General features: G+C 30.8%; 1 protein-coding gene across 1 annotated transcript; it reads left to right on the top strand.

The window, feature by feature from the left end:
* The first annotated feature begins 1,638 nt into the window (after positions 1-1,638).
* LOC119830887 lies at positions 1,639-3,546 on the top strand. The gene is made up of 2 exons (XM_038354072.1): positions 1,639-1,744; positions 2,002-3,546. Exons 1-2 carry the CDS (start codon positions 1,687-1,689, stop codon positions 2,943-2,945), a joined length of 1,002 nt encoding a protein of 333 aa, XP_038210000.1. The 5' UTR covers positions 1,639-1,686; the 3' UTR covers positions 2,946-3,546.
* Positions 3,547-14,331: the final 10,785 nt, after the last annotated feature.

A 14,331-nucleotide genomic window follows, 5' to 3' on the forward strand; every position in this document is an offset into this window, starting at 1 on the left:
CTGTCATCTGTTTCGCTTCCATCCTAATATCCTGCTTGTTTATTTCACCCTATTGTGTTTGAAGATATCTTGAGCATATTGTGAGCATATCCATAATGACGAGTGATATCAAACGATCTTGCGTATTTTTATGAATAGACATATTATATATGGAAAAAATAGACTTACGTTGTAGATATCTATTATATTAATATCGATAGTATGAAAATTGTTCTTGAATTAATACTTGAGTTTTTTATTGTAGGAGTCGAGCACGCTTTGGCAAGAATTGATACAGCTGGTACCGGGTTAGGTACTATATACTACCACAGAAAATCGGTGTTAAATTATAGCAAATGATTAAAATTAAATACAGGAAATGCTAGAAAAGTCTCATGCCTTTTATAGTGGATAAAAACTTTTCTTCATTGATTACAATTGGATGTATCTTTGTTTTATTGTCTGCCCTAATATATTGCCTTGTATACCGACCTTTTAATTTTGAGTTTAAAGCTTCAGGTTCATAATTTAAACAAATAAATGTTTGCTTTCGCAAAACTTTAATGTCTTATAGATATGCTGCTGTGTAAACAAATATGAAAGTTTCGTACATGATTACGAAATAATTCAATGACTAACTGACTGAATTCAAAAAAGTAACGCAAAAGACTGTCAATTTAAAATATATGCTGAGCAAATTTTGCTTATATTTATTTGGAAAATTACAATTGCAAATTATAGGTGTCTGTCTTAAATCTCAACTGCATTGGAGACAAGTCATCTAATTTGATAGAATTCAAAATTTTATTATTTAAGTAGATATCAGCTTTGTTACAAATTATTTAGCTACCCTATTTATTTAATATAGAAGTAAGAAAAAAATATGTTATGAGGAACTTAGTGTTTCTATTAGAGACAGTACATTTATATGAAAGTGAAATCTTTCCATATTGTGTGAACAGTATACCCGCATTACGATAAGAGTTACGTTTGTTTTATTTTAATACATTTAACTTTAGTGTCTATGTCCTTTTATAAAATATTTATTACTTAATAACGTATATACATTGATACATATCTGGTCAAAATATTCGCGGACCTTAAAGAAAATTAATCCATTTTCAAGCCTAGTTCTAATTTTTTTTTCTGATATAAGGTTTCCTATACGTACAGCTAATATGCTAATAGAATAACTGAATTCGGAAACTCGATCTGAATTTTTTGCCCGCTTCAATTTCAATTATTATGTAACCTATTATTGTACCGTCGTCCATCATAAATTCATGTGAACTTATATATATATACTTTGTGAATTGTCATGTTATGATTTTATTTTAAGCATAACACTATTTGTATTACTATCGGTCCGCCCCAGCTTCACCTAATAGCCTATAGCCTTCCTCAATAAATGGGCTATGTAACACTGAAAGAATTTTTCATCAGACCAGTGTAGTTCCTGAGATTAGTGCGTTCAGACAAACAAACAAACTCTTCAGCTTTATCATATTAGTACAGATACATTGTTTACATAAGTTACAAATAACAAATTTTACTGGTTGTCAATTGTTTACATTTCATTTTCAATGAACATAAAATAGTCAGAAGGCGCCGTGAAATGTAACATGTATTTCTATCCTCCGCATAAATTCATTTAATGATAAATGATAACAAGGCAGTACGGTTGCGCGTATCATTTGAAACTGCAAAATGTATGTGGGTGGTTGTTTGTTCCTAATTACTATTGTGGCATCCTGTTCTACCTTTTGTAAGTAATCAATATGAAATGTATATTTTCCACTGCGATACTTTTATAATTTTTAATAAAATATCTCAAAATATCTTAATTCTACACTTTCCTAATTATTTTTGGAGTAGTCTCAATTATGTTCAAAAGCTCGTTCCACGAAACAACATGAACAGGTACATCGTTAAGATTATTATTCAAAGAACAAATACTCCAAGCGTTAAATATTGTTCAAAAACATAGCAAAATTTTAATAATTAAATTGATTTCTATTTTAGCATTTGCTGAAAATCTTCCACCCAAAGAGAGAGAAAAGCGTCATATTTTGCCACTACTTGGGTTCTTGGAAGGATATAAAATAGGTCAAAATTTTGCCCTGCAATTGCCACCCTACGTGCTATCACCAATATTTGTGCTTCCACCATTTAATCAACTACACAGTGTTCATATCCATGAAAGTAATTCTGATGACAGTTACGATGAAAATGGTGGAACAGTTCAAATTATTTCTCCAGCTAAACTGGTTCTAGAAGATTCCAACAAAGCACATAATAACACAAATGATGAAGCGGCGGAAGAACTTGGTAACGATTGCGACAAAGATAGTTCAGAAGGAGACACATTTAGGCAAAATACTGCTGAAAATAATACGACGCTCGAAATAACAAATGAAAATAGTTTAGGTACAACTGAAAGTACAGACAGTACCACTGTAACAGACAGTTTAGATGCAAATGAAACAACACTAGATCTAGGACCATATCCAACTGCAATTTATAAAAATGATGGAGTTAATACTGTTACATTTACTGAAACCCCAATTCATAATAATCTCATGCTTCCATCGTTGGAAAATGATTGGCAAAATTTTTGCTCGGAGAACAGCACCGATCAGAATAATTATATTGAAGAAAATATTGAAAGCAGAAGTGATGCATCTTGGCATAACGCAGTTATATATCCAACTCAACCATCAAATTACAATAGTTATAATCAATATCCATATTATCCTACAAACAACCATGTGGAGAATTCATATAACCCTGAAGGTCCAGACTTAGAATATTCAAAAATTGATCCGTGGCAAACATCGGGAAAGTATCAATTAACTTCTCAATTTCGACCTCTAGCAGGATTGTATTATGATGGGTATCTACAGCAACAAACAATAAAAAATACGGGGTTTGTTCCTTATAACAATAACTATTACCAATATAAATAATGCAACAGATTATATAAAGCAAAATGTAGCTCATACTAAGCTCGACGTAATATTCATTTGTTGTCAAAGCGAGATACCAGACTGTCATTTGTGACTCCGTTCTTTAATGATGCAGGTTACACACGATATTGTACAAATGTCGTATATCATAAATTTCATAGCGATCGACGCATAAATCTGAACAATGGCAGTAAATGTAACCGATGTAACTTTACAGGGCTCTTCAATCGCAATTGTCAGAATATACTCGTAAAACAAACATCAGCTTTTGTATTGCTGCTCGTGGGTGATATTGTTATGTGAATCGTTAGCAAATGAATGTTAGTTTTATTGTCAGAGATGTAATGTGATAGCCATTAGGCTGAATGTATTGGAAAATAAATCTAATAATTTATACGTTGACTAACAGATACAGTAACGGTTCATTGTTTTGAAAGCAAGATAATGCAATAGTTAGACTTTGTAATTTATTATTACTTTTTTAATAACGAAGCACGAAAAAATTCAATCTGTACTAAATAAATCGTATTTTTTTATTGATTTTTCCTTTGTTGTGTTATTTCAACCAAATAGGTAATTAAATTTTTTTCTGTAGTATAAACTTATCTCGAAGTTATTTTAATCCATTTCATAGCAAATGAGCTATTTGATACCAAAGTAACAGGATTGCATTTCAAAATGAGCATGCTATACTTCTTATTATTGTGTACATTCAGTATTATAATTAATGACTCTGTGACGTTACACAACATAATTATTTATTTTGCTTCTATTCCAATAACTTATTGTAACTTAAAATATATGCAAATTTCGTAAATTACTGTGTGTAACTTCTATAATTTATATACATTATGTAAAATAAAACGCCAAATATCCATTTTGTAGAAAATTAATATTTACAATCATTGCTGTACGCTTAAAATGTATTATTATAATAAATATTGCAAGCATTTGCAAAGTATGTTTAGAACGGCCGAGTTGGCAAGTGACAGAAATAAAAGGACTGTGACTTCTTACACATTTATTATTCACCTGACAGAGGCAGTCGTTGGAACTTCTCGTAAAATGGTCCGTGGAAACCAGTAGATTTTCATTTTAAGGTTTTTTACTATCTGCTATTGAAGTTTTTCAATCGATTCATTCATTCAAAAGTTGAAATTGTTAATAAAATTAATTTTTAATACTAAGCGCTGTATAATTTAATGTAGCTTCTAGTGCAATATATAAGAAAAGAAGAGTGATATGTGTGATACATATTAATCAATTTTAATATTAAACAGCTTTAATTTAAAACAATATTTTAAATTTTTTATTACGATACGAGCTTAGTACGCGTGTTATCTGACATAGCCTTATAAAAAAATCCAATTATATATATTTCTTGAAATGTATTTGTCTGCATGACTTAGTACTTTTGACTTCGTCAAATAAATATTTTACCTTACCTTATTTTTTTCTTTTTTAACTGAAAAGAAGGCAGTATATCAAAAAAATATAATGTCGTTTACAGAATGAAAAAATATGGCGTGATTGCTGAGTAATCGCTGTTTTCGCAAAGGTACTTTACTAGTCTCCCGTTAGGTCTTCCTAGATTTAGACCTATGTAGGTCACACGACTGCTGTTGAGAGGATATAAAAGCGGCTATAAGAATACATGTAGTAATAATACATTGTTCTAATTTTAAAACAAGCAAAACAGCCCATTCTGTGTTAATTCAAAAATTTTGTGTGTGCGACATGTCCTTACGGCATTCGGCATTATAATTGTTTAACAAAAACCTGTACTTCAGTGGTCGGTTGTGATGTTACAATTACAAAATCCCACATGCTTTATGACTGCAATACAACATATTATTTTGATATAAGCTTTCAAATAGTCATTAGCAGCCACGAACTCGTAGGTAGCTCCTTGCAGTATAAATTAGACCAAGAAGGCGGTGAACCCTAAAGAGGAATCACTTTATAATATGACCGTTGGAGTTCGTAAGTCTATACACCCACACTTACCCAACTCATTAAGCGCAAACTAATTCCTGTAAGCGAATAATCTCGGCCTATCAATATTCCGTGGCAGTACCTGTCGCTACGGAACCCTCAAACAAATAGTTGTCCAGAATAAGATATCAGGGGACACAAGTTTCACGCATTGACCCCTTTTTAAAGGTTAATGCGTTGACTCCCTTTTACCGTCACCTGAATACTAATATTTTGTTGACGGGCTTTCATTTTATGTTCTTGCTGTATTGGGGAACTTTTCAATCTATATTGAGAAGCTTTTATTAGATTTGTCTGTGATGAAGTTGGAAGTATGTGCTTAATTGTTGGGATATTTTTGGGTTTCCTTCCTTGCTAAAAGCTAAACTGTCGTTAATAATTAAATAAAACTTTGTTCCAGTTTTCCAAGAATTGGGCCTTTCCTTCATCGTCTGGTACATTATTATTTGCCAGAATTCAATCCATAACAAAGTCATTGTCGAATAGTTTAATATTAAAAGAAGATTTCATTGATTATTGGTATTTTTTTTTTAATTTCATAATTAAGTTCTGCTTTTCAATCATAATCAATATAACAAACAGATAAAAATCTATAAGTTGCATACCATAATATATTATAATCGATTATAAACACATAAAAATATTTTAGACAAAAAGTGTGTTATACAATGATATTACATATTTCACAAAATCGCTACGTAAAACCGAATATGTCGGGAACATTTCAATATAGTAGAGTCAGTTCGAGCTTAGTGAATATTTTACACTATATGTATTATTGTCTTTCACTTTGATGTATTGGGAATGAAACTTTCTCATCATATTTATTTTCAGTCAATTTCTTTTGTTTTGCTCAAACAATTTGGTTCTTTATACAGTTTGAATAAGTACTTTTAGTGGAATTGCTGAAAGTAACATCTTATTTCTTCTTATTTGTATCTATATATGTGTAATATCTCGTAAATATGTCTTTTTATAAATTTCGCTTTCCCATTTCTTAGAAGTTAATTGACGTGACAACGTCTTAAATTAGGTTGCGGCTCGGAGTCACTCATGAAAAAGTGTAACGCCCAGTAACGTTACGATGAGTCACCGAACTATGATCGGTCCGCCGCGCGCGCAGCACTAGAGAATTAGGCGCATTGAATCTTCGCGTGCTTGTGTCTCTGTCTCTGTCTTTTTAGTAAACAAAATGTATTTTCTATAGTTAAAATTTGTGCAATTCTTATTTTCATTCAATTCCTTGTTCCTATTGTGCAATTTAATAATATTCATATCAATAAATATTCTACCGAGAAAAAGACGTTGTCACGTAAAATCTCCGCCCGTAAAACTTTACAGGCAACCATTTTTTTTGAATATAGGTAGCTAACTTTTCATTACGGTTTTATATGTCAACGATAAATTATATCAAAATCCGATTAGCTCATATTCATATTTGAAAATAACTGGATTATAAATGGTTTCAATTCATTTAAGTCGGTAATATTAATACGTACATTAACCATTATTTTGAGAACAACATAAATTAATAAATACGTTCTAAATGATGTGCTCATTTCAAATGGAATATAAAGAAATGGATGCAAAATTAAACAAATTTATAACTAACACATATTTAAAGAGTCTCTAATACATGTTAGTTGTAAATCACACCAATACATCTCTTCAGCAAGGTGGAAGGGTTCTTACTTAAGGGATGAGTGTCATAATAATACTTTACACGAGTATTTTCCCCTCATCTCTTACATTCAAACTAATACCGATACCACACACACATACACATGCGTTGATGCGGCATGTAAATATATGTTAAAGACTCTTCACACTGTATAATTTATGGTGCATCGTGAATTTTATGTAGCTTAAAAAGTTATGAAATTTAAGAAGTTCGATCCAATCGAATGAGAATTAAATTTTTAGGAACAGTATCAAAACAAAACGCAATTTATACTCTAATATTAACTATAGATTTAAAGTATGCGTATAATTTTTATTTTTATATACACCCTCTTATATTCCTTCAAAGATGTATTTTTATAGATTTAAGGAAATAAATATATAGTAAGATTTTTCTTTAATGTCATAATTATATAAGCAACATTTAAACTATTACAAATATACTAGCCTGCTTCTGAGCTTGCGCAAACCATTATCTAATCCGCTTAAAATATCATCCATATACATTCAGCTGTACTGGCACAAAAAGATTCCTTCAAATTTTTCATTTCATTTCATCATAACCACAAATTCATTTTATCAGAATATTGCATTTACACACACATAACTGTCCAACGTCTCACACAATAACATACATTTTCATCAGTGATAGAAATCCTTTATACCAAACTTTACAAAATATTTGCCGTATTATCCTTAAAATAAATCATTCGTATCGAATCGAGGGAGTCTAACAATTTTGCTCGATAATCCGTCTCCCCACATTACTGAGCTCAGATTTCATTACCCAAAAGATTTGAAAAGATATGTTACAACGCCTTTATGGGGTAGCAGTAGGCTTTTTGTTTACTTTGTTTTGGCGTGGATTTTACAAAACGTTGTCATTGGTGGTTATTCTTTTACGAGGGTATTTATGTTTTATCTAAATATAAATACGCTTGTATTATATTTACACTGTCGAAAGACATTTACTCAAAATTCAAGGCATTCTTTTTCGTTAGATTAAAATCTGCTAAATTAAAATCTTTAGATTAGTAAGCGATATGTAACACGCACAAGTTTTTCACAGAATACAATCACGCGAAATATATTAAATTTTAACGGTATTTACAGTTTTTCGATGATAAAATACATACAATCGAAATGATTATATATTAACAGTAACTTACTTTAAATACACAAGTAGATACAATTATCAATATAGCTTTGTAATAGCGGAAATCAAACCGCCGCCATCTGACATGTTACTTGCCATTCACTGCACCTACCCACTTGTCTGAATATGAAAGTTAAAATCTTTATCTTAGTTCTATTTAAATAATAAAATACCTTATCTACCTTCATCTATTGAAAAATTTTTACAAACAACCAAAACCTGCCATTTCATGTCAATACATAAAAGCGCACTAAGAATTTTATTTAAAAACAACGACAGTTAGTAAAACAAGAAGTTCATTTAATATTCAACATGCCTGAAATAAATAAAATAAGAGTATAGTTTGAATAAGAATACACTTTACAGTGAACTGGAAACAAACATTCCATTGCAGTTAGTATCAACAGTTCATTCGCGCAGAATAACCGTGACAAAGAAGAATCGAATATAGATAATTAAAAACTGAGAAATACTTCGTTTAATCACTTTTACAGCTGATCAAAGGGTCAACTGAAAATTTTAAAGCAATGGTACAAGAATCATCTGGTTTACAAACTGGTAGTGGAATGCAAATTTTTGGCTTAAATGAGCTCAAATTTCATTTTGAAAAACAACTTTTTATCAACGCCAAAGGGAATGACGTGTTTCTATATTTTATATTTATTTTTACCACAAAATCTATAGACATTTCATTAGATTTAAAATATTCATTAATTACATTTTAATGCTGAAATTCATTGGTTATCATATAAAATGCTTTTTCATAAAATGTATCGGTTATTAATTTGTAATGAATCGCAGAGTTTTAAAGCAAACAAATTATTTGTCTGTATTTCGTAATAATGTGGATGCAAATGTGGTAGTATAATTAGAAATTGAAAAAGATAGTTCTAGTAGTTTCCAACAAAAGTGGCGACGAAAAAACGATATTCGAAAGTTAGCGGAGCCAAATGAATCCCCAATGGATTGGCATACGAAATTCATATTTTGCCTGAAACAAAGCGTCTAAGTTTGTCTATGGCACTTCAGCTTAATTTTACTTCTGCGGGGACGTATTTGCGAAGTTTCATATAAACAGCTCTGTAGAAAGGTAAACAACTTTAGTTTAACTCTCATTTCGACACTCTAAGGAGGCATACACAAACTTCTGGCGTCGTCTAATTAAGAAATAACTTCGGTCCATTCATTTCAATTTCATTCGAAGAATTAACTGTTTGGAAATTTGGTTAACCTTTATCGTTGTCCCTTAGTCAGTTGTTAGACATGTTATCACATTCGAGTTTTACCACAGAAATCGATTTTGTTTTCAATTCGATTACAATTGCTATTCGACCTCGATCTTGAATTCCTTCTTTCTTACTTTGCAATAAATCCTAGTTTTATATGCATAGTGAATGACATTAACGGAACAGATGAAAATTGTCGATTGATATATCTTGAACCATCTTGAACCAAAACTCAATGAATCATGCGCTGTTTTTAGTATAAAAGCACTAAATCAATGTTCAATCGATACGAACTCGATTGAATTAGATGTCGGGAGTAAGCCACGTGATTCAAAAGTAAGTGGAAACATGTCTATATCATGTTTTGAAAGAATATGAAATCCATACTACATAATATACTTTGTGTGGTTTTTTGTGGACAATTTTAATGTATTAGAAATTGTATAACACCTAATACTGTTTATTTTGTAATTTTAATCATAACAACTTCAATATATTTTTTTCATATCAAAGCACTTTGTCGCAATGGATTGAACTTATAAATTTGAGACTATATTAAATACATATTATTGGTACTATTCCTAGGATAGGAAGTATTTACCTACTCTTCTGCTTCGAAAATTTTTTGTTCACAATAAAGTTTGTCTAAGTTGTATTTCATCATAATCCATTTTCATATATTTATTAATTGCTATTTAATGAACATATATGTTGCATAGAACCTTAAAGCTACAAACAAATATCTATTTAATGAAATTAGGGTCGTAAATAACGTGCATCCGATAATAACTCACATATAATAATTTATTATTTCGATGTTATCGTGCACATAATTATAATGGTAGGCTTTTAGAATTATTGCTTTCTAAAGCACTTTGTTTTATTATTATTCTTCATACACAATATTATGAAATATTTCTATTTAACGTGTGTCCATTGATGTTGTGAGACTCTTTAATTTACTTTTTATTGGACTTATTAATAATCGATTTTTATTTTACTTTTTACGTGTAGTTTATAAATCTAATTAAATATGTGATAAACGGGCGTTGTTCTTTCAAAAGTACCTGTCTCGTACTTTTTTTTTTCTTTTTTTAACGCTAATAAGTTTTTAAAGTGAATTGCAGAGCAGGGGGAGGTTGCACCTCAAAAGAAAACATAAATAAAACAAAAACAATATGGACATATTTTAGTATTAATCGTTTGTCTAGGAATCATCACTTTAAAGTCATAAGGCCTCTATAACTTTAATGTTCTGCGTATCTTTGTTAACTGAATATATGTAAAAAGTAACTGTTACTAACCACACTTTTATTGACAACATTTCAGTTGATATCACGCAATTTGTTCAAACAAACATGTTATACCATTCACGATAAAACAATATTTTGACCTTTTCTATTGCATTAATTTCGCACGAGCGAGTCTACTGTCATATAACTCGATCGTTTGTCGAAGTTTATCCGTTACATTCATTTCAAATCTAATAAAAATCGAGAAAAGAGGTCACGTTTCTTTTCAAAGGCCGTTGTAAGGCTTTGGGATGTAAAACTGATGTTTTATTATATATGGGCCCCTGGGAAACATATATGGATGAAATTGATATTTAAGAATGAGGTTGTATTTTGTTTGAGATAATTTTCGTGAATATATGCCCCTCTATGTAGTATTTGGTTACAACATTTTTCTTTTAGATTATATCATAAATTTAGTTTCTTCAGCGCTGGTTTCACGAGAATAAAATATATCTGTAAATTAATATTATAACCGTACGTACGTTATAAAATTAACTGAAAATTCGAGTCTCATGCAAGTAATTGATACCTCCGTCCTTAAAACGGAACCACAGCGGGTAAATTGTAGTATCTCCTACTTCAGTCTCTCAGCATACATTTGAACAAACTCTGTCAATACGTTCGAATTTTCATTGTTAACGGAACATTGTTAAGGGAATTTCGGCGGCGCATAGGCGCGTATTTGGAAGTAATTAGACTGATTTGATAGCGAGCGTGAATTTCGTAAAGGATACAAAAGAGTCGAACCTCGAAAAGCTCTTAGCGTGATTTGTCGAAAAAAAGGTAAAATCAAAGATTTTTTTGTACACAATCCCGGAAATTTCCATATCTAAATGGAAAACCGACCCGCCACAATCAATTTATCCTTCAATATCCTCCGGCGGTTTATACCACCTGTACAATAAATATTTACCTATACATCACCCTCGATTTGTATCGCGTAGTTTATTCGTTGAATAGAAAACAGGTTGAAACAAATATAATTAGTTTGCCTGTTCTTGAGGTCGTTTGTGATAATGCGTTTATGTTTTATATGAAGCTAGTTAGAATCCTTCATAGTGATTTCTAGGTGGTTTCATTTTTATTTTGTACGAATCTATAGTTAAAACATAACATCAAGCTATCCGTTGGCGCGTTATTTAATTTTTATCCTGTATATTTAATCTTTCCTGTACAAATAAACTAAAAAGTAAACACTAAAGTTTATGTACTATAGACCGTAAGGGATTTCGATTGGTATTTTTGTACACAGTTTTTATTACATTCAAACATACGCCCTCTTGTCCGCTGATAAATAAAATTCGAGAATGCAGTTCAATGAATATTGTGGCCGTTTTCGTATTGAGTATTTTGTTATTTAAAAAACACGCATTCTCACAAAATAATACAAATATCAAACAAAAGGTATCTAGTCGGAAAATCTTCAATAACATCCAGAGTGCACTGCCCATCGGGCTTAACTGAAATAGTTGCAAAATAACAGAGCTATTCGTTTCAATTTCTACAGCACAAGTCTACATATTTCAATTCTGGCCGCGATGAACGCCGGTCATGCATCAAGTCTGCCTCAGTATTTCATATATGGCCATTAAGACGACACTGAAACTCCATTTTATCATGAAAAACTATATTCGATATCTGTGGTACCACCACATAACATGAATTTATTGTATAGTTTTGGCGAAGACCTATCGTGAGGAGCGCGTTGCGATTTGTGGGCGTGTCCGATAACAATTTGTTCTGATTCTGTAAGGCTGTTTGTGCATCGCTTTTGGCACTTTGATTCACCTTCAAATAATCCTACAAAGATTTGAACGTTGTTACCATCGTTAATATAGATTATAATGATAGAATAGATTATCTATGCCCCTACTCAAGGATTGTTTTAGTATTGATTATGTACGCACGCACGCATACGCATACATATTATTTATTACTAAAAGCAGTGATGGCTCAGTGGTGAAAACCGCAGACTTCAATATCGATAAGTCGGTGTTCGAGACCGGGCGAGCGTGCAGGAAATAAATTGATTTTTAAATTTATCAAAACCGGCATGACCAAGAATTAAAAAGTTCGATTATGGCCTGGACCCTCATAGGAGGCCTGTGTCCCAGTAGTACGAACATATATGGGCTGAGATGATGATGATGATGATGATTTATTACTAATGGTTTTTACTTGCAATTATAATTTATAATTATCAAACTAAACAAAAATAAACAACTTGCGTTACATATACTTATAAGTCACCGGATGATAGCATATACCGTTAGATTAATTATAATTTAACTCTCGAGATTCCGGCATATTGTAATCTCTAATACTTTGCTTTATTTATCGTAAGACAGTAATACGAATACATGGCAGTTGTGTATTATGACGGGTGTTAACTTTTTCTAAACGGCGGTCAAGCACAGTTTTTTAGGGTTTTAATCTAACGTTGTTTACAATTTTACGGTAACATATACAACATAAGGCATTTATAATATCAATATCTTAAGTAAATAATATTCTCTAAAATCATGTACATAAAATGTAAGAGATGTTGTGAGAGACCAAAAAAAAAATGTGCAAAATTACTCAAACATTTCATGAACTGAAAACCTAAGCGTGCCTGAACTATTTTCAAGGTACAAAAGTTAAACAGAAAAGTTATAAATAGAAGGTAATTAATTTATTAACTATTAATATGTTAATTAATTAGTGAGTTAGTTGGAATTTTTGACTTGTAAAATTTTCCAGTTTAATCTTTGTTAATTAGACATTCTGTTGCTTTCGGTAAAATTAAATTATAAGACTCTATTTTCTTAAAACTATTTAGCGAACTCGATAAAATTACCGATTTATTTAACTTTTATTAAATTACTAGCTGCGCCTCGCGGTTTCACCCGCGTAAGTCCGTATCCAGTAGGAATATCGGAATAAAAAGTAACCTATATGTTATTCGAGTTGAATTTCATTGCAATCGGTTCAGTAGTTTTTGCATGAAAGAGTAACAAACACACACACACATCCTTACAAACTTTCGCATTAATGATATTAGTAGGATTAGTAGGAAGGATTAGTAGAAATAAACATAATATGCTGGTAGTCCTTCCAACGCATTAAAAATGAAAATTTCATATTTATTGTAGAAAATATGTAGAAGGCTAAATTAACACGCTTTTATTCGTTTCACCTAAATGTACTCTGTATGCAAGTGAGATAATTTTAGTGTAAAAATAAAACGTGTTTTTAGTTTGTTATAACTACATTTATTGTTGATTATACCACCATAGAACACAAAGGTCTGCACAAACTGTTAACGTTTTAACATATTATAATAAAATACCATAGCTATGTGACTTTTTTATATAAAGTCCTGATTTGCTACAAACGAGGGCTTATTTAATTTGTAATAAGGAAGTTAGCAATTACCTCAACGATACTGTAATAGAGGGATTGTTGGAAGATTATAGTATTAATCTCAAGGGACTAATGGGTAAGTCGCCCACTTAACCTGTATTCCTTGAGAAAACTTATTCCCTATAGATAATAAGATCGTTGACCATATTGCATCCTATCGGAAATAATTTGTGTTCAGTATAAGATATAACGAAATGTAGTTTTATAATGTAACTTTTTGAAAATTCGACCTTATGATATTTTAATAAGGTTAAATTTAAATCATGAGATGTAAATCAAACTAGCTCCTAATTATAGAACGAAAAGGACTTTCTATTATAGTCATAAATATATAAAATATATTACATTGTATTATTGATGTTTAACTTGCTTGAAAATTGTTTTTAATTAACCAAATAAAATTAGTTATAATTTAGGTTCGAAACCTTGAAGAGAACCTATTTAGGCCTAATTATAACTAAAAAAAAAAGAAAACTCCAAGAAAATATTCGCAAAAAGCCAAAAAATAACGCGAAAAATGTTACTAGAAAGTTTTAGTTCTTTCCTATGTAATTATGTTTAATATTCAACGTTTATTATCAAGTTATTGTATAAATTGAATTGTTTTAAGTAATATTTATTATTACTGT

This window comes from Zerene cesonia, chromosome 12 (assembly GCF_012273895.1).
Source record: "Zerene cesonia ecotype Mississippi chromosome 12, Zerene_cesonia_1.1, whole genome shotgun sequence".
Classification (NCBI taxonomy): Eukaryota; Metazoa; Arthropoda; class Insecta; order Lepidoptera; family Pieridae; genus Zerene; species Zerene cesonia.

Bases quoted from the DNA above. Each gene is read 5' to 3' on its own strand.
- LOC119830887 (XM_038354072.1), top strand. From the start codon at position 1,687: ATGTATGTGGGTGGTTGTTTGTTCCTAATTACTATTGTGGCATCCTGT. The intron at 1,745-2,001 runs GTAAGTAATCAA...TTTCTATTTTAG, and splicing joins GGCATCCTGTTCTACCTTTT to CATTTGCTGAAAATCTTCCA.